General features: G+C 50.6%; 1 protein-coding gene across 2 annotated transcripts; it reads right to left on the bottom strand.

Annotated features, from left to right (window-relative positions):
* Positions 1 to 7,767: 7,767 nt before the first annotated feature.
* Positions 7,768 to 20,076, bottom strand: TMEM127 (transmembrane protein 127). Of its 2 annotated transcripts, XM_059188448.1 has the most exons (4): positions 19,920 to 20,076; positions 19,184 to 19,501; positions 11,031 to 11,195; positions 7,768 to 10,237 (listed from the first exon to the last, which is right to left on the bottom strand). In XM_059188448.1, the coding sequence occupies exons 2-4, from the start codon at positions 19,425 to 19,427 to the stop codon at positions 9,930 to 9,932; spliced, it is 717 nt and encodes a 238-aa protein (XP_059044431.1). In that variant the 5' UTR covers positions 19,428 to 19,501; positions 19,920 to 20,076; the 3' UTR covers positions 7,768 to 9,929. The 2 variants fall into 2 exon arrangements, with proteins under 2 accessions (XP_059044431.1, XP_059044433.1); XM_059188450.1 differs by lacking the exon at positions 19,184 to 19,501.
* Positions 20,077 to 20,185: the final 109 nt, after the last annotated feature.

Consider the following 20,185-nt stretch of genomic DNA (forward strand, 5'->3'; position numbering starts at 1 on the left):
GTCGCTAGAGTGGGCCGTTGTGGCATTCTTAGGAGCCCAGGACACTTTCCAGAGAGCTACATGCACAGGTGGGCAGGTGGCTGTCACAGACTGGATGGAAATGAGGAAGCGTCTTGGTCAAGGGCAGCAGAATGGAGTTACTTAGGGCGGATGCCCCAGTTCGAGTAGTAGCTGTTCCACTGCCTTTGACTCAAAAAGGTGCCAGCGTGAGAACGTGAACAGGTTTCCTGAAACCTACTTCGCACCACCCATGAGCACCCAGGATAAACCACCTGGAAAGACACTAAATTATTATTCTGTACCCAATCTCATTAAAATGAAACTGTTGGATGTCCAGTAGGAAAACCTCTACCTTCAGCTTGGGTCATGATCCCAAGGTCCTGGGATCGAGCCCCACATTGGGCTATGCTCGGCGGAAAGCCTGCTTCCTCCTCTCTCTCTGCCTGCCTCTCTGCCTACTTGTGATCTCTCTCTCTGTCAAATAAATAAATAAAATCTTTTTAAAAATAAAAAATAAATGGGTGGCACAAATAAGCTTGCTGTCTCCATTTCTGTACCCACTTGTCAGTTCTTCCTCTGGAATTTTAGAAATCAGATTTTTCTACACCATTCTCTCTTCCTTTTGTGTAGGCCCTAACAGTATTCTGTAGCCTGGCCTCCCTTCCAGTTTATTATCAACAAACTGTTTTTCTTGTGTATTTCCAGAACCAGCTGAAAAGCTTTATTCCCTTTGTGTGTTTTTAAGTTGACCCAAAATTCTTCATCAGGAGCCTATCTTATGTAATTTAGGTTCTGCCTTTCAGACCCACCAAAACATAAAGTTGAGTAGGTCCAGCAATAATTCATTAGTAAAACAGAAGTAGTACATCCAGAATTGGGTATGAGCAGGATCAGGAGCGTAAGTAAGCTATACCAGCAGGTAGCCTAGACATCCATATCATCTGCCGTTTGTGGACCAATACCTCTCCATCAGTCCATCCGTATGGCTGCACAGGAAGTGGGGTCCCTTTATGACCACTCGACAAAGGAGGGAAAAAAGCAAAATTTAATTGGCAGATAGGTCAGAATGGTATGTGGGTACAAGCAGAAAATGAACTGTGGCTGTACTGTAGCCCCACCTTGAGGTGATCTTGAAAGACATCAGCCAGGGAAATTCTCCCAGTGGATAAATTCTCTCAGTGGTTAAACCTGGCCATTCACTTTGTGTGGAAAGACATGTAATAACCATAGTTAGAATATATATGGACTGGCAGTTGACTTGACTGGTTGACGGACCTGGCAGGAGAAAGAAAGATGAAGGATGAAAAGGTCTGGGAGAGAGGTACGTATGTAGATGGACTATGTGAGTGGGACCGAAGTGCGCAGATGCCCATCCAAGAGTATCTACCATGGAGGAGGCACTAAACAACCAAGTAGAGAGAATGACTCAATTAATGTCAGATGCTATCAGCCACCTCAGTACCAGCACAATGGGCATGTGAATGGAGTAGCCACGTAGCAGGGATGGAAGTAAAACATGGACCCAAGAGCATGGGCTCCTACTCACAAAGGCTGATTCCACTGCTAAATGCCCAGCCTTGCAGCAATGAATCCAATGTTGAGCCTCCCAATGGCAGTATACCTCAAGGAAAGCAACCAGGTGGTGCTTGACAACTTTGGGTACTTTCCATCCTGGGAATGGCATCAATTTATGTTGACTGGAATTACTACATTCTGGGTGTCGTTTGCCTCTTTTGCCCGCAGGGCCTCAGCCAGCACTAGTATCTTCAGTGTTGATTGTCTGACCCATTGACATAGGATCCCTCGTCAAAATGCATCAGAGCAAAGGACCCATTGCACTGTTTGGAGGCAGGACAATGGCACGTGACCATGGGATCCACTGGCCTTATCACATTCTGTACCATCTGGATGCCAGCATGAACAGAGAAGGAACAGCCTGTGAAGACACAGCTGAGGTTCCAGCATAGAGATGGTACCAACTAAGGATGGGCTACCACCTACCACAGCACAGTGTACGGTCTGTCAACTGTCAGTGTGCTGCTATGTCCCAATAAGAAGGTCTAGGGGCACCTGGGTGGCTCAGTCATTAAGCGTCTGCCTTTGGCCTTGGATCCCAGGGTCCTGGGATCAAGACCCGCATTGGGCTCCCTGCTCCAGGGGAGGCCTGCTTCTCCCTGTCCCACTCCCCCTGCTTGTGTTCCCTCTCTCGCTGTCACATGAATAAAATCTTTTAAAAAAGAAGAAGAAGAAGATGAAGAAGAAGAAGAATAGAGATAGGTCCTTGGCGCAAGGGGTGGAAATAGGAGTGACTTCACTTAGCATTAAGCCCAGTGATCCCGTTGGGTATTTCTGTCACTGCAACTCTGCACTCCAAGGGCTTTGAGGTCCTATTTCCCAAAGATGAAGTCTTTTCATCAGGGGCTACAGCAAAAATCCCATTGCACTTTAATTTACAAGTGCCACGTGGCACTTTGAGCTCTTCATGCCAAGGGAGCAGCAGGCAAGAAGCAGGAGTCACCACCCTGGCAGCAGTAACTGACCCTGATTATCAGGAAGAGTCAGGGCTGCAGTTATACAACCAGGAGCAAAGAGGAAGATGTTTTCAACCCTGATGCAGTCCAGATGGCTGTCTCATTGTTATACCCTGGCTCAGTTTCGAAAGTAAATGGAGAAGTGCAGCAGCCAAGGCTTGAAAAGGACATGGTGACCAGGCACTCAGCAGAGGGACTTCTTGAGGGGAGAAGCACCTAAAATGGGTGGTAGAGGAGGAAGAAGGTAACAGTTGGGGGCTCAAGACCAGCTGTAGTGGTGGGAAATGTGGCTCATCCCATTAACCATCAGCCTCCCTCAGAAAAGTCAAGCTGCTCCCAAAGCCTATTCAAAGAGGTGGGTCTGAGTAGTAGGCATAAGGAATATTGGACACCATGATATGCCATCAGGTCCACCTTCAGGACTGAAGGGCTTCTTGCCCCTACCTACTTTGAGTAGCTGGAAGACAGCACTCAGTTACCAGCCCACTTCAGGAACTGCCCTCGGGTGACACATTTCCTCAACCAAGGTAACAGTGTCCTCTGTAGGTACAGCATGCATCCAATGACTGACCGAAGCTAGTGTGTAAAGGCTTGGTTCTCCCACCCCAATTCAGGACAACTCAAAAGGCCATCCCAGCTTCAGAACTGGGGAGTTAGCTCAGGCATTTACACCACACCTTCCTCCTCTGACCAAGATTACTTCCTTCCCTTCCTCCATATGTGTTGAACCTGAGATCACCTCTAATACCACATGCTAATCTTCATCTCAGTCTGCTGCCCAGGGGACCCAACCTGAAAGAGCCTCTGTCATCAAGCTCAGTAGAGTGTGTCTGTCCAGAGAGCTGGTACTGGAAGTCAGGTCATGGGCTCTCTGCCTGGGAAGTGCTATGGGCACTGCATACTCCCCTCCAGCTGTCTTTCTCTGGTATCTTTAGCAGATGCCCTTGTCCTCTGACCTGCCCTTCCTCATGACAGGTTCCTCATGCAGGCTCCAGGTCCCACACTGGACATCATCTCTCCTGGTTTGGGGATCTGGCAGGAGGAGGAAGCACCAATTCATTGACTTGGCAGCAAATGTAAAAACCATTTCATAGGCATTATACCTGAGGACAGGCATTCCCCAGAGAAGTAAATGGGCCCGTTGTAAGCTAATTCGGCTTTGATGCCCATGCCTTGGTCTTTTCCCCAAGTACTTGGAAAGTAATTTGCCTGAGTCTGATGCAAACCCTGGACTCCAACTGTCCAGCCACAAGGCAACACTAATTGCCTTCTCTTCCCTTCAAAATGGTATGTAACCAAAAGCTCTGTTCATCAATTATTCAGAACAAAGTGTTGACAGCATTCATCCACTTACTCATCCATATGTGCAATCTTTTCCTAGCAGGCAGTTTCTCCTAATTTACAAGTTAGAAACAATTCATGGAAGCATCTGTTTTTGTCATCAAGGACAGAGCTGTGTTTGAAACCACCAGGCCAAAGATACCTCGTGTCAGCTCTTCCAGAACCAGATCAAAATCCCTTGGATAAAAGAGACTCACTCCAGCCCTTAAACAAGAGATTAGTGTGAGCCTAGGGCTGCTGTTGGCCATCTTCCCCACCTTTGGAGAGAGACTTCCTAAGCCCATGAACAGAACAGAGAGAGAGAAAGAGAAATAATGTTGTGACATTATCATTTGAGCACCTGGATCTAGCCAGGTCACCTTTTCAGTTATAGGAAACAATAAATTCTATTTAAAATAGTTCTCCGGTGCAGTGCCTGGGTGGTGCAGTGCCTGGGTGGCTCAGTGGGTTAAAGCCTCTGTCTTTGGCTCAGGCCACGATCTCAGGCTCCTGGGATCGAGCCCCACATCGGGCTCTCTGCTCTTCAGGGAGCCTGCTTCCCTTCCTCTCTCTCTGCCTCCTTGTGATCTCTGTCAAATGAATAAATAAAATCTTTAAAAAAAAAATAGTTCTCTGTTAAGAGTTCTGGATCCTGCAGCTTTAGGTATTCTGATAATACCTTTGCATTCCAGGACCTCATGGGTTGGGTCCATCCACCTTATCACTCCCCTCCAGTGGGTTATCACACTGCTCAAAACACTCACTGTCCCCCAAAGCCTGTCCCTTTCTTTCTGGCTTTCACCCCATTGATTACATTACCCTCAAGAGAGCCTACCCATTCTTCAAGGCCCATATAAAGTCTCTCCCCCTTCATGAAGCCTTCCTGGACCATTACAGTCTCAAGGGGCAGTCAGGAGCCCTTGTCAGGTCTCTGCTTTACAGATTTCCTTTTTTCTGACAGCTGGACTGGAAGGTCTTTGAGGGCAAAGACTGTTAATAATTTTGCATCCTTCACAAAGCACACTGTGTTCATTTTATTTGGTGTGTGAACAATGCGTAAGAAAACATCACCCCCTGGTCCTAATGAACTCAAAATGTAAAAAACAAGACATAAAGCCTGTCAGTATAATTGTGTGTTCAAAGGTCAAAAAATGCACAAAATTTTCTCACCACTCTACTAGAAGCAAACAGGTGGGAAAGAATGAGACTAAGGGACAGCCTTCTCCTTTTTAAAACAAAACCCACCCACCACCCCAAGGTTATTCCAGAAGGAAACTCCCTGCTGATAGTGGTGGCACTAGAAATCTAGGTGAGAGAACCCCAAAAGGAAGGTAAAACCAAGATGGAAGACTGAGCTACAGTGTCTAATCAGACTTCACCATGTAGGGAAGATCCTTTACATAAGGGCTAGCTGCCATTTTTGCTACAGAGACAAAAAGAACAGGAAGCTTCCAGACAGGGCTGCCTACAGGCCCTGTGCCTTCAGCCCCATCCTCAGAGCCATACAAGCCCTTAAGTAAGATGGAACCACAGATGTCTCTTAAAGTTTTTCATTACTAAATTCTATAGACACATGGTTGGGGTAAGGAGCCTCTACCTCTCCTTGAACTCATCTTACAAAGACCCTCACTACCCACTGTGTTGTTCTCCCACTCAGCTTAGTGGGCAGGTCAGGCCAATACAAATCCTTCAGTTTTGTTTTGTTTTGTTTTTTGTTTGAATGAGTAAGCAGGAGAGCAGGACAAGGGGAGAAGGAGAAGCAGATGCTTAACCGACTTAAGTCAGCAGGCACCTCCTTAAATCCTTCAGCTCAGGTCATAATCCTGGGGTCCTGGGATCGAGCCCCACATCAAGCTCTCTGCTCCGAGGGGAACCTGCTTGTCTCCCTCTGTGCTCCCCCTGCTTGTGCTCATTCATGTGCTTGCTCTCACTCTCTCTCAAATCTTTTTTTAAAAAAGATTTTTTTTATTTATTTGACCGACAGAGAGCACAAGTAGGCAGAGAGAGGGGGGAAGCAGGCTCCCTGCTGAGCAGGGATCCTGCTGTGGGGCTCCATCCCAGGACCCTGGGATCATGACCTGAGCCAAAGGCAGAGGCTTTAACCCACTGAGCCACCCAGGTACCCCAAACAAATAAAATCTTAGAAAACTAAAATTAAATACCACTCCCACAAAAAATGCAGGACAGAAGGATTTTAGGCTATTTGAAACCAAGGGCCCAAAGTGTATTAGTTCCTTTGTCTCCCCACAGAACCTTGAGTCCTATGAATTTAGTGGCTGATGGAGTGCACATTTGTAGATGAGATGTCAGCTGAAGATTCTCTAGTTATTTTAAGAAAACTGTTCTTCCCCAAGATGTAACCACCTCTTCCTCTGTTCCCCAAGGTTCTCTCCTTGCTGCTCTTCATACCCTGCATCTTCTTATCCATGAGCCCCTTTAGGCCCGCACTGCTGGCTCTGCCTCCATGTCATGAGACGCCAGGCTCTGGGAGCCAAGAGTGACTGCTCTCTTCTTCCCCTTCTGCCCGCTTTCCAGGCCACACACCACTTCCTGTTTCCCATACCCTCTGACTCTTCCACTTAGTATAAGGCTGAGCCTCCTCCACACTGTCACCAGTCATTAAAATAAACCTGGGTCTCTCCTTCCTCTCCTCAAAACCTGTCCAGGACTCCCCACTTCTTAGAGTGCCTTAAATGGGCCCCTCTCACCTTTCTAACCTCTTCTCTCACATCCTGGCCTTCAGTTGTGCTTCTGCTCTTGCTATCCCCTCGGTGGGAGTTCCCCACACCCTACCTCCAAACCCTCACTGCGGGCCTGACTCAAGCTTCCTCCTCCAGGAAGCCTTTCATAATTGCTCAAGTCACAACCAGCCTCCCTTCTTGGCACACTTTCCCCAACTGTCCATTAGACCACTTACTTCACTGCCTTTTTGTGAACAAGTCTATCTCCTGAACTAAGAATATAAAAGCCTTGGAGACAGGCCCATTGGTCCTCATGTTTCTTCTTGTAGTGCCCAACAGTACCTTGTATATAACGCAAGGCACCATTCGTAAATATCTGAAATGAAAGGAGAGAGAACACATTCCTAGCTCTCAGTAAGTATGTATACTCTCCCAAGGAATAAAAAAATAACACCTGTTGGGGCGCCTGGGTGGCTCAGTGGATTAAGCCGCTGCCTTCGGCTCAGGTCATGATCTCAGGGTCCTGGGATCGAGTCCCGCATCGGGCTCTCTGCTCAGCAGGGAGCTTGCTTCCCTCTCTCTCTCTCTCTGGCTGCCTGTCTACTTGTGATTTCTCTCTGTCAAATAAATAAATCTTTAAAAAATAAATAAATAAATAACACCTCAACGAGGTGCTCCTCAAAGGCAGCCTGAAGCTCTTTTACTGCGATGTCCATCTGGGGCCCAGAGTGTCGGCTGAATGAAGGGAAAGTGGGTAACCGTGTGAGGCATGGACACTGTAGAGCTCTTCCACAAGGTACACTCCCGGAACTATCTCCACTCACATGCCTCTCCCTGGAAGTGACCATTCCCTGTGGTTTCAAAAGAAAGTGCAGCTCCTTCCACAAGTCCTAGCTCTGAAGAAGTCTGTTTCTTCCCACACAATGGTTGGAGTTCAGAAGCAGCTTTCTCTTCTGCCACTAACGAGCAGCTACAGAGAAGAGCTCAGGGTTTGAAGTCAGGGACTTGGGCTGGAGGTCTCTACTGCTCCTAGCCTTGGGACCCTGGTGCAGAAGTTGTCAGGATTAGGAGGGTCTTAAAAGGAAAAATGCCTTGCATTTGAATAAACACATGCAAGCATTCCCTCCCCATTTTTTTTTAATTACACACTTAATCATAAATTTCTCCTGCTTTTCTAGGAGCAAGGGAACAAACCAAGTCAGGGAAATTGTGACAGAAAAATGACAGGGAGCCACTGGCATTTACATTCTTATTTGTAATTTGTTTTTTGTTTTGTTTTGCTTTTTAAGTTCTTTTCTAGAAAAAAAAAAAAAAAAAACACAACCAGGGGAATTTATATGACAAACTATCCATGTCAGGATGGCAGGGGAAAAGAGAAAGGCCAGAGGTGTGGGGAAGCTAATAAAAAGTGGGTTCCGAGTCACGTGGAATGGTCCACAGGGTCATGTCTAGGTCCTCACGAGATGACTAGTCACTTTGGCATGCGTGTTTGGTGCCCACTCTCTTGTTCTGCCTGCTTAGACCCTCATGGTCAGAGAGAGCTGGCCACACCCTGGAGATCTGCCAAAGGCAAACTTGGACTTTACAGAAAGACATAAGACTTAATTTAGCTCCTTGGTTTTGTGCTCAGGTATCATACTGCAGTCTTTCTTGCCTAAGGGAAGAGTCTGGAAGAGTGAGAGTCACCCTGGGACACACTTTGGCATCAGAGTGAACTCCAGGCAGCCGCTCACTCATGCACAGACATGGTCTTCACCTCCCACACAGGCATCTGTCCAGACATCCCCAGGCAAACTCGCTGAAGAAGGACAAGGGACAAGAGAGTCCCTTTCTAGCCACAATTCGACAGTGGTATCCACTCTCCAGTCTTGCTCTGTTTATTGCCTGTGAAAGGAAACTGGGATCCAATCTTCTTTTCAGCTCAGCACCGGACACTGATTCCAAAGAGCTTGGCCATCTGGATCCACGTTGAAGGTCTCTCAAGTTTCTCCCACTTTGTGCCCCAGATCTCCAGGCCCAGCATTCAGCCAGACCCAGAGCCTTGTGTGGCAGACGGGACAGAATGATGGCCGGGCAAGAAAGAGCCGGGAGTGCACGGCAAGACCAGAGTACATTCAAGAAGAGAAAAGGGGCATGCAGCAAGCTGTTGCCCCAAATCACAGTCTAGGGGACACACTGAGCCTGAAGGGCACAGCCAGGAGTGCTGCTCTGAAGGGCTGCTTCTGGCACCTCACGCAACGGGACCCCACTGGTTGCGGTTCTTATGTGGCGCATGGCGGGTTTCCTGCCCTGCTATGGCCCCTGTTCCTGCACGGAGGCCAGGTTACATCTCAGTGCCACAGTCCTGAGGAGCACCACGCTGGCCAGCCAGCCAGGCCACAGTCCTCAGCCCTCAGGGCCGGGGCCGACAGGGCACTGGGTTCCACAGGAAGGGCCCAGGGAGCCGGGTCGCTGTGGGGGAGGAGGCAAGGGAAGAGGCTGCATTCTGCTGGAAGAGGTTCGGGGAAGAGCTGCCTGGGGGAAGCCGTGGCCCAAAACAGTGCTGAGCCAAAAGAAATGGGATAAAATGTCTGAAAAAACGACAACAGGCTTGTCGCTAGTTTAAAAAGACTATTGTTGCTGTTGATTGGTTCTGCTTTTTCCTTTTAAAACCACTCACATTTTAAAAGGTGAAGGGGCTAGGGGGACATGGCCCGCCCTTACTCTGATCCTTTATGGGCACCAGGGGGCCTCAGGCCCATGCCAGCTGCTGCGCTCCCTGCCTGGGCTCCAGCCGCCCACTCAAGGGCAGGGTGGAAGAGCGCAGGCTCAGCTTCCTGACAGCAATTCCTTCTTCCCAGAAAACCAGAAGATGTGTGATGGGAAGTCCAAAGACTAAAGTGCAGAGAATTCCACGGAGCGAGCGGCCCGGGGCTGCAGCACTCCAAGTAGGAATTGGGGGTGGGGATCAGTCCAGGGCTATAGTGGTGGGACAAACACTGACTGTTACGAAATGAGCCTACAGGGCCCAGTCCCCCTTTCCCTTTGGGCCTGCTGACACTTCTATCTGTAAGTCCCCACCATCAGCAGCTCCCCAGGGAAAGTCCCAGTTTCAAAGCTATGGCCCATGAAGGGAGAAAACTTGTATGACCATCCCTGGCTGGTAATGACTAGTGACCACAAAGGGACAGGAAGGTGACAAGAGGGGAAACAGTGCATTATATAAAAAATCTGTGAATCCCAGGTTTCGAGAGCAGGGATACATGAACCACCCTAAAGGCAGAGTCTCTCCTGGGAAGGTTTGGTGAAATGGTCAGGATCCTACCAGTGAGGCCTGCTGGGGAGAGGAGCTCCTCTGGGTTTGAGAGGCGCTGCAGAGTGGGGAGGGGCTGCTGCAGAAGAAAGCCCTGGGCCAGCATTAGGGTGTGTAGGCCGGGGGTGGCTGGAATTGGTTGATGACCTCATACTCTGCTGGATAGGGCTCGTTCTCCTCCATCTCGGACAGCAGCTCCAAGGCCTGCTCCTCCTCCTCAGTGGGGTAGTGGCGCAGGAGGTTGGCTGCCGTGGCCAGGATTGAGGCCCCACCAGCTCCTGCTACCAGGTAGAAACTAACAGCAAAGGTGACATAGACCTGGGACCCATGGTACTTCTTATGTTGCTGCTGCTGGGCCAGGATGAGTTCGGAAGCCCAGTAGGAAAAGCCGATGACGGTGGCACACTGCAGGACTGGGAGACAGAGAGACATCAGAGAAGGGAAGTTAGGAGGCATCTTGCAGTCAGGATGCTTCAAGAACCAACTGAGCCTCTCCCCAAACCCCATTCACAGAGAACTTGCCTGCTCCCAGACCCTGTGACGGGGAGCTTTCTTGGCCATGGGATTCTCCGGCAGGGACAGGGATGGGGATGGGGGCTGGGGCCAGATGCCTGACTGCTTCTGGGCCAGAGTCTTTCTGTTTCCAGAATTTGGAATTGGGATACCAGGCTGCTAGAAGTCACTGGGTGCTTGAAAGGGATAGACTGGGTCATGCAGTTGGGGGGCCAGAGTCGGCACCATCACAAGTCAAAATCAACACAGCAGCCCAGTCAGGAGGGAGAAGAGAAGCTGCATCGAAGCATAGAAAGGTGGCGTGCAGACGAGCCAGAAGAAGAGAGTCTGATGAGACCATGCATTCCCGGGGAGACACAGTGAGACACCCTGGTTCCCTCCCTGCTCGTTGTGGGCCCCATGAGTCCCACTGAGCTTTGGCTCCAGTTCTTAGCACTGAGATTTCTTGCGGAATACTAATGATGGTCCCCTTCTACAGCTGGGCTGAGTGGGTTTGTGGTCCTGGCAGGCATACATGCAAATGCAAGCAGCAAGTCGCTATCACAGTCCATTGCTTTGTGAAAGGCTAGAGCTGAAAGAAGCATCTGGAATGGTATCTACTCACAGAAGCCTATTCATCCCCACCTGCAACTCCAGACAGGCGCCTCCGCCCCATGGCAGTTCCTTCCCCACGGTGAGCAGGCCCATGCTTACCTGTGAGGATGTGGGCGAAGGCATAGCGACGGGTGATCTTCAGGGCTGGATGCTTGGGCCCAAAGACATCGAGGAGGAATGCGGAGAGACTACACAGGATGCCCAGGAAACAGAAGGCGGCAATGACCCGCAGGAGCAGTACCGTCTGGGGATTCATGCAGAAATCTGTAGGGCAAGAACCAAATCATCAGGGCCCCACGTCCTCCCAAAGTCCTCCTGCTGGGAAGAGCTTGTGTCTCCCACCCCCCGCCACCCCCGCCCCAGTCCTGGGGAATCAGCGGAGTATGGCGAGGGGCGCGTCTCAGCTCCTGCTCCTGCTCCCAGCCAGCCTGCAGAGGAGAGGAACTGCAGACAGGCTCCCCTGTGCCTCAAGTCCTTCTTCCCTTTCCAACAAAATCACGCTAAGTGCAGGGCTCCACTTCCTTGTACTTGCCACACTCTGCTAACCATTTGTAAAGACCCTGACAATTAGCCTGACATGTCAGCCCATTCTGCTAAAGCGTGCTTTAGACTGGCAGGAAAAGCCCACTGAGTTCTGAGCCGAGACAGCCTCAGAGGCCGATTAACACTGTCTATCCAGTCACTCATTCAGTCCCTTGAAAGACACTGAAGCAGTTTAGAGAAACACAGAATTAAAAGTACTGAATAAATTAGGAAAGATGGCAGACCAGACTTTCACATTTATTTCTGCTTCCTCCCTGAACCCTACTAAAACAAAAGAAGGAAATTTTAAGGCATAAACCCTCACAAAGAAGAAAGGGTCAAAACAAAATTCTGGGAACCGGAAATTAAAGAGTTGGACCTACTTAGAATGGACTTAAAGGACTAGATTAGCTCAAGTCTAAGCCAGAAGTGTGAAAAGCTAAGAAGAGACTAGTTTATACCACAAAAGCCTGACAGACTCCAAAACTGACACCTTCTAAAATGAGGGTGAAGCCATTGACGGGTGCATGCTCTTGCTCCACCACAATGAAGGAGTGAACCAAGAAAAAGAAAGATGCTCAAACAGGAGACCCGACATTTAGAGTGTCCCTGGGGTCAAGGAGAAGGGAGGTCCCAGGATGACAACCATATACCAGACACATAAAGTGAACTTCTAAGACTTAACACCTTTTTAAAAAAAGAAAATTGATCTAGACAACACTGTCAGTCCAGTTTTATATCTATTTAGTTTTGTATCTATGTGAACTAGTGCTCCCAGAAACACACAGAATAAAGGCTGATCCAAAAAGAAACCATTTTAAGCTTTGATAAAGAGAAATGGGCCTCAACTTCCTCTCTTTCCTCTAGTCTAGCGGTGGGCAAGTTCTTCTTTCATTTAGGCCATGGGTTGTCAGCTAATTTGGGACAATTTGGAAACGGCTGGCAATACTTAGACCACAGGCTCTTTTCCTGGGTCCTGATCTCAGGCGGAAAGGCTGTGGGATCACAGCAAGCAGCTGTGGGGCCAAGCCCTACATTCCCAGAAACACTGATCCTGAACCTAGAGGAAGGTAGACTGTTGCTTTGAAGTCCAAGAACCTGGAAGGGACCTGACCCCCACAAGGCAGACTCAAACCAACAGACACTGACATCCCTGGGTCTTGGGTAGAGAGTCTGGCCTCCCATACTGAAGAACCAGACCAGGTATCAAGAGACTCTGTGCCTTTGTGACAGCACACACTCCCTGCCTCAGGCTCAGAATTCACCAGGCAGATGCTGGCTTAGCCCACACAGGACTCCTGAGCCTTGATCTGGCTACAGATCTTCCATTAAGCTGCCCCAGAATTATCCACTACTCTCCTGTCAGCTAACCATCTGTCTGGGGCCCAGTATTCCAGCCTGGGAAACTGTCTGCGGCCAAGAGGCTTCCTTTGTGTAAGATTGGCCAGCAGCCGGGGCTAGCCTTCACTTAACCCAGCCCTGCAGAGCCTAAGACAGCTGGCCTGAAGGAGCCTAGAAACCCAAGGGCCTCTCTGCAAGCAAAGCTCCCAGAGGCAGACACTATTTCCTGCCTTTATTGGTGTATCTTTAAAAGCTCTCTGAGATAGCTCCTATCGGGCTCCACTCAGCAGGCAGCAGGGATGGGGCAGGACCAGTGTTCTAGGACTTCCGAGAATAACCTGAGAGCGGCAGGGCTCACATCGCGCTCTGAGCTCAGCAGGCTCTGTTCTGATTCCAGCAGCGTTCCTTAATGTGGCCAGGTACTCCGAGTGGTGCTTTAATTGTGGTTCTTAAAAATCAACTCAACTCGAACCATTACTTTTCTTCCCCAAAGACTTATTTATTCATGAAAGCGAGCGAGCACATGCACAAGTGCAGGTGAGAGAGGGCCAGAGGGAGAGAGACTCCCAAGCAGACGGTGCACTGAGTGTGTAGTCTGATGTGGGGCCGATCTCAGTCCCTGAACTCACAACCTGAGCCAAAACCAACAGTAAGAGGTCAACTGGCTGCACCTTCCAGGCGCCCAACAGTTAGTTTTCACTGAAGAAAGAAATACACCAGGGCTGAATTCAGACACTTTCTTCAGCTGCAGAGGAAGTACAGGATGTCCATTTTATTACCATCCTTAAAAATGTATATTTATTGGGTGCCTGGGTGGCTCAGTTGGTTAAGTGACTGCCTTCAGCTCAGGTCATGATCCTGGAGTCCCGGGATCGAGTCCCACACCGGGCTTCCTGCTTGGCAAGGAGTCTGCTTCTCCCTCTGACCCTCCTTCTTCTCATGCTCTCTCTCTCATTCTCTCTCTCAAATAAATAAATAAAATCTTAAAAATATATACATTTATTATGTACACTCCTATATGTCTTATGTTTCGTAATACTCTTATTTAAATAATAAGGAAAACTTGCACATGATAAGAAGATTCAGGGAAGATATTCCTCCCTTTCCTAATGTCCAACTGCTCCTCCCAAGAGACAAACATTGTTGGTTGTTTCTGGTGTACCACTCCAAGGAATAGCCTGTGCACCAGAGAGGTCAAAGTTTCTAGTTGGGGTGTCAGCCTGGCTCAGTCAATAGAGTGTGTGACTCTTTATCTCAGGGTCATGAGTTCAAGCCCCACAATGGGCATGGAGCCGACTTAAAAAAAAAAGATGTTATTTTGGTTAAGCCTCCCTGCACTCCGGGGGATTCATCACACAGCTTGAAGAACTCAGAGGCTCCAGGAGGTTATGTGACCTCCTCCAGGTCACACAGTAGATGGAGTTAAGACCCCAAACCTGCATTAGGCTCCCTTGCACCATGATGCTCGGAAACACCAAGCACCAGAGTTAGCAGTTTCATTTTTCCCTGATGGACATAATTAATCTAACCCTAAAGGGCAGTCTTTGAATGGAGGTTCCAAACCTAAAAGGAATGCTGTCAGAGTCACCGCCAGAGCCAGCAGCTGCTGAGCTCACTAGGGGAACAGCTGGAATCATGAAACCTCTTCTAGGCAGGAAAAGATTTGGTTCATGAAGCCATGAAGAGTGCTTACACTGGCAGTTACTGGGCAATATCTGCTTGATGTGGTCTAGGCTTCTGCAGCCATGAGAGCCTGGCTCTTAGAAGCAGCAGGGACACCGGAAAGGCACCAGACGTGGCACCAAATCCTAGACGGACCACAGACTGTGTTAGCTCCAACAAGTCACTTAGCTGCCCTCATGCACCCAGTGAAAGCTATAACACCTGCTCCCCATACACAGGGCTGTGCTGCTAGTCATCTCACGCCATGCCAGGAACAAGCCCGTAGGGCCTGCCACCAGCCTACTCCCTTGGCACGGGGCCGTACAGCTGGGCCGCCATGGCGTCGTCCCTGGTATGCCTTTCCTCCTTCCACTGGTACTTTGTCAGCACACATCAGCCAGTGTGGGCCAGGGCAAGAGCCTACTAAAGCCAGACTAAGGTTCTGCCCGGCCATCATGATGATATGATGCAGATACAGAGCCTCTGACCCAAAATTCAAATGGGTTTTGTTTCAACATGACTGCCTTCTCCACTCCAAAGCCGTGAGTGAACCCTTAGGTTTGGTGGGGAAGCCGAACGTAAACTTCCCTTGGAGTGATGCTTACAGATACACCAGGGGTCTGCCTCGCATCCCAGGCAGCTTCTCATCGGAGGGTCTCAGAGCACACGGAGAAGCCAGGTGGAGTTATCCCAGACACACTCGGAACCCAGCTCTGACTCTCCTCGGGTCAGGATCTCCCATGTCTGTTTCCCAGACTGATGTCTGGCAGGGGGAGCAATGAATGCCCAGCGCCTCGAGGGCTGCTCAGGGGAAGCAAAATCCCCAAGGGTGAGTACGTATGATTTTATTTGTGGAGAGAAATGGCACACGGGGCAGGGTCCTTATTTCAAACAAGTGCAGTATATACACTCTGGTAAGACAGAGAACACAGCCCATTCTCCCGTCGTGCTATTTATTTTGGTAATTATTGCTGACTGTCCCCTCCAGTCACCAGAGAAGAAGGCAGCTGCTGTGTAATAGGATCCCAAGGAATTGACTTTGTCCAAGGTCACTGGTGAGTCACTGGGTTGGATCTGTTTTGAAGGCCCTGGCACTTCCCATCTACCTGCCCATTGCTCCCATTACAGGCAGGAAGAGTAAAGTGGCGTCTGGACAGTACCATTCTTCTGCCTCATCTTCCCTCCCTTCGGCCTTCACTGGAGTCCCTGGGAGTTAGAGACCCTTCCCCAGGGCCCGTATCATTCTCTGCACTCAGCTCAGCCATCCCACCTGCATAGCCCACTGTGACTTTTGGGCTTCCAAATAGGTTTCTAACACAGGACTCCAGCAGGGCCCTCTAGTGCCTGGCTGGGTATCACCAGATACGAGCTTCTAGCAGAGCTGCCTCTGGGGACAGGCCCCCACGGCCAGGCAGGCGTCAGAAGTGCCAGCTGCATTAGTCACCACCCAGCAGGCGCACTGGCCCTTCCTGATAGGGCCCTGCATTTCCAGTGGCTTGTTGTCAACTGTGATTCACTGACTTCAACCCCCCAAACTTCCTCATTCTCCAAAGATGCTTCCTGAAGTTGTTGTCAGAACTGCCCTTTGCTGGCCACACTCAATAGAGAGGGTTGGGGCTCAGAAGGAATGATTATCTGTGCCCCCCCCCCCCCGCCCCTTGCTTGGGGCCACCAGCAGTCTGAGCAAATCTCTGGACTTGGGCCTGGCGAGGAGCTGTGTGAGAAGCAGGCACCCCCTGGGGAGCAGAAGGATTCAGGACCAAATCTGTTCAGCCGGCCAGCATTGAATAAAGCCTTTTGGAGATCTGCAAATGACAGCGGGAGCGTGAGTGGCTTTGCCTCAGGCTCACTGACTTGAGCCAGAATGTTGAGGCAATGATGGATAAGAACCACAGCTTCGGCGGGACTTGTGAGAAAAACTCCACTAGAATCGGGAAATAATAAGCCTTGGACAACTCTGATGGAAGGAAAAAGAAACCTAGAGTGTGCTCAGGTGCGATGGGAAGAGTGGGGTCCACAGCACGCACACCAGCTCTGTGCCTCCAAGCCCGTGGTACCCGACCTCCCTGAGCCTGCAACCTCTGTGAACTGGAAGTGGGGCAGCACCTATCCAATAAAGACACTTAGGAGAAACTAAAGCCAGACATGGTGTGTGCCCAGCACAATGCCTGGCACTTGGACAGGGGGCTGAGAAACAGGAAGGCACTACTCTGAGCCCTGCCAGCCCTGCCCATCCTCCTTCCCCTGCACAGACCTGATAAGGCTTGTTTTCCCTCTGGTAGCATCTACTGCCATCACATCTGTGCCCCAAAGCTCCGTTCCCTCCCAAGATAGAGAATATCCCAGGCTTCCATGTTAGGATATGGGTTAGACCCTAAGGATCAACAAAATCGCATAGGATAGCCCGTGTCTAAAGGCCCACTGGGTAAGCAAAAACCCAACAGGTACAGAGTAAAGGAAGAAGAAGCAATTGGGCCCTCCTAATTCCTTGCCTTCTTCTGTGATGGTTCGTGAGGTACCATGGTCACCTCTCTTATAAATGGACACCCGTGTGCTCCTAGCTTATAACAGCTAAGAAAATGGCCACAGAAAAGCAGGTTCAAACTATCCACGGGTTGGGGCGCCTGCGTGGTTGAGCGTCTGACTCTTGGTTTTGGCTCAGGTCACGACCTCGGGGTTGTGGGTCCAAACCCCATGTTAGGCTCCACGCTCAGTGTGGAGCCTGCTTGTTCCTCTCCCCCTGCACCCCCCCAATAAAAAGAAAAATCTTAAAAGAACCACACAAGCAAAAAATTATCCACGGGTTAAGATCCCTAAACACATGAGTAAATGTAATGTAAAGATTAAGGCAGCATGCTTTATAAAAGACAAAATCTGGCTTTAAAAACTTCTTAAAAAGGGCAAATATATATGTAAACAAAGGAGAACCTGCATCAAGAATTTATTTTTATTTTTCAATGCCTTTGACAAGGGTGCACTCCAAAGTGGAGTAGACGGGAGGTCATTCTCGATGACACAGAAGTCAAGCAAAGGTTAAGATGTGCACACACACGAGACAGCATCATTTTGCACTGGAGTCAATGCAGCTGTGCCCCCAGCTCTGAGGCCCTGGAGAGATCACTTCATGTCTGAGCCAAGCTTCCTTGACCTCTGGAAACAAGGATCAGAGTGCCACCCACTCCATCATACGAACTTGGTGAGCCTCCCAAGGAATTATTTGAAAGGGAGAAGAAGCATCATAAACTCTCTCCTGGCTTGTGGGAGATACCACATCCCCAAAACCCTGGAACAGCAGGGAATTGATGGCAAAGACCTGATTGGAGTGGTGGAAAGGCAGCAGTTGTGCTCCAAAGAAGGTACCATGCTGAGGAAAAAACCATCCAGACTCCAAACCAGCTTGATGGCCTTTCTGCCACCAGCTATAGGCCAGACAAAAGCTGCATGTCTCGAGGCCTCTATCATCGTGTGTATAACTTGGGTCTTAATGAGCCAAACCAGCATAGACCGTCATTATGGTGAAATCTGGAAATAAACCAGACATTCCCATCCTGTTCTCTACAAAACTTAGCTAAAGCCTTAAAAACTCAGAGATGCAAAACAGCAAGAGAACTCTTGGAGAAAGGCAACACTAGGCTACAAGGTTACAGCTTTTCAGATTAGACCTGCAGAAGTGGTATGTAAATCACAGCACAGAAGGGAATTTGACCTTTTCACCAAATCCCAGGGCCTGAATCCTTAAAGAGGCAAGGTGAAGATATTTAATGCTTCTGATACATGGGGTAATGAACATCTGGAATGTATCATAGCCCCAGGGAGTGGTCCAGAGAGGAAAATATGAAGACCTTCACAAATGGTTCAAAAGACCTTGGGGGTGATGAACTATGCTGTTACTAAAGGCTTCTTGGGGTCCTCTGACCATTTTTTGGGTAGACACCAGGCAAGTGCAGTCCTGCCCTCACACAGCCTTTACTCTCATTACTGGAGATAGGGCTGGGCAGGATGACCTATGGGGCTCCCTGGAACAGCCCCCCACTCCCACCCCCACATTGGTCTCTTCTGTGCCCAGTAAAGAGCACAGTCCCTTTCTCCTTTGCTCTGCCTGCCTAGCTAGCTAGGAAGCAGGATGATGAACAAAGCAACCTTACCTCAGTCAAGACCATTTGTAAAGGTTCCAAGAGTCAAATTCCAATTGTTTTTACTGAGAGTGGCAACAAAACTGACTTCTGGTTATGGGAAATGCCATAGACTCCTTTTTCTCTAGCAAAAATTCCATTATAGCAGAACTCCAAAATATCTTTCAAAATCCAGCCACATTAAAAAAAAAAAAAAAAAAAAAAGTTCCTTTTCTCCCTTCAACAGGCTGCCCCAAGAAACCTTCCCATATCCCATGGGTTCCTTAGAAGGGGGCAGCTAATTGTGATGCCTAGCACCCTTATCTGTTCTCAATACACAGCGCCCTTCCGCCGGCAGAATCCGAAAATAGCAGCAGTCCAGATTAGCACGGCGTGAGAAGTAGGTGCCTGGCTGAATAACATCAGAATTAATGAAGGGCCAGACCCCAAACAGAGCCACCTGGTGGGCATGAACACTAGGCAGGAATGGGGCTGCTTCCTTCAAGCCAAGTGCCTGCCCCTGGCTATCTCTGCTCCAGCCCGCACCACATTCAGCTCTCAGCCAAGGAGGCTCTACCACTCAGAAAGAAGAGGGCCGGCGCGCAGCGCCCTCACCTTTCAGCAGGTCCGGGTGCACGTAGCCCAGCACGTCGGAGACCCCCAGCTCCTGGCGGGAACAGGTGCCACCGTGGATGTGCAGCCAGGCAGGCTCGGCGAGGGCAGTGCACAGCGCCGTGATGGACAGGGCACCCGGCAGAGCCGAGGCCAGGCTACGCTCCGGCTGCTTGGGCAGAGCGCTGCCTCCCGGGCTCCTCCGCCGGCGCCCGCCGGGCAGCCCTGCGCCTCCGGGGGCGTACATGCCCGGGGCCGCCCGCCGTCGCTCCGAGGTCGCTGCTGGTCACCGCGGACCTCCGCAGGGCGCGCTGAGCCTGCCTGTCCCGGGGAGGAGAGCAAGACGCTGGGTTCACAGAAGGGGAGGCCGGCACAGCGGTGTTAGGGCCCACACGGGAGGATAGGGGGTGGGACCTGGGGCCAAGCACAGACAGGAGGGCTGCAGGGAGTCGGGGGTGGGGGGCGGGGACGGGGTCTCCGGAATGGGGCTGCGGAGGTGCGGAACAGGGACCCGGAGAGGACTGCGAGCCGGTCGGGATCTGGGCAAACCGGAGTTGGGGCGTGGGTATCGGTTACCCATGCGAGAGACACCCGGCTCTGGGGTCTCGGCCAGAGAGTGCCGAGGGGTCGAGGACCAGACTGGGCCGCTGGGATCGGGGATCCGGGATCTGGGAACAGTGCTCAGGCTGCGACCTGTGGCCAGAAACGACCCTCCACCACACCGACCCCTGTTCCTCACCGGTCAGCAGGCCTCAAGGCCGGTATGGCGCCGCTCCGTTCCGTCACGGGCTCTGCAGCTGCCTGGGGCAAAGCGATCCCGGGCCCTAAACCCGCAACGCCCGTACCGACCCGGGCCCGATCCACTTCCGGCTTCCTCCACCTCTGCCTCCGCCTCCTCCGGCACCCCGCCCCGTCCCCCGCGCGCGTCACAGCCTGGGCGCGCCCCCGGCTCCTTGCGCAGGGCCTCACGGGACTGGTAGTTCGAGGCTGCCGCGCGGTGCCTGC

The sequence above is a fragment of the Mustela lutreola genome, chromosome 9, assembly GCF_030435805.1.
Source record: "Mustela lutreola isolate mMusLut2 chromosome 9, mMusLut2.pri, whole genome shotgun sequence".
Taxonomy (NCBI): Eukaryota; Metazoa; Chordata; class Mammalia; order Carnivora; family Mustelidae; genus Mustela; species Mustela lutreola.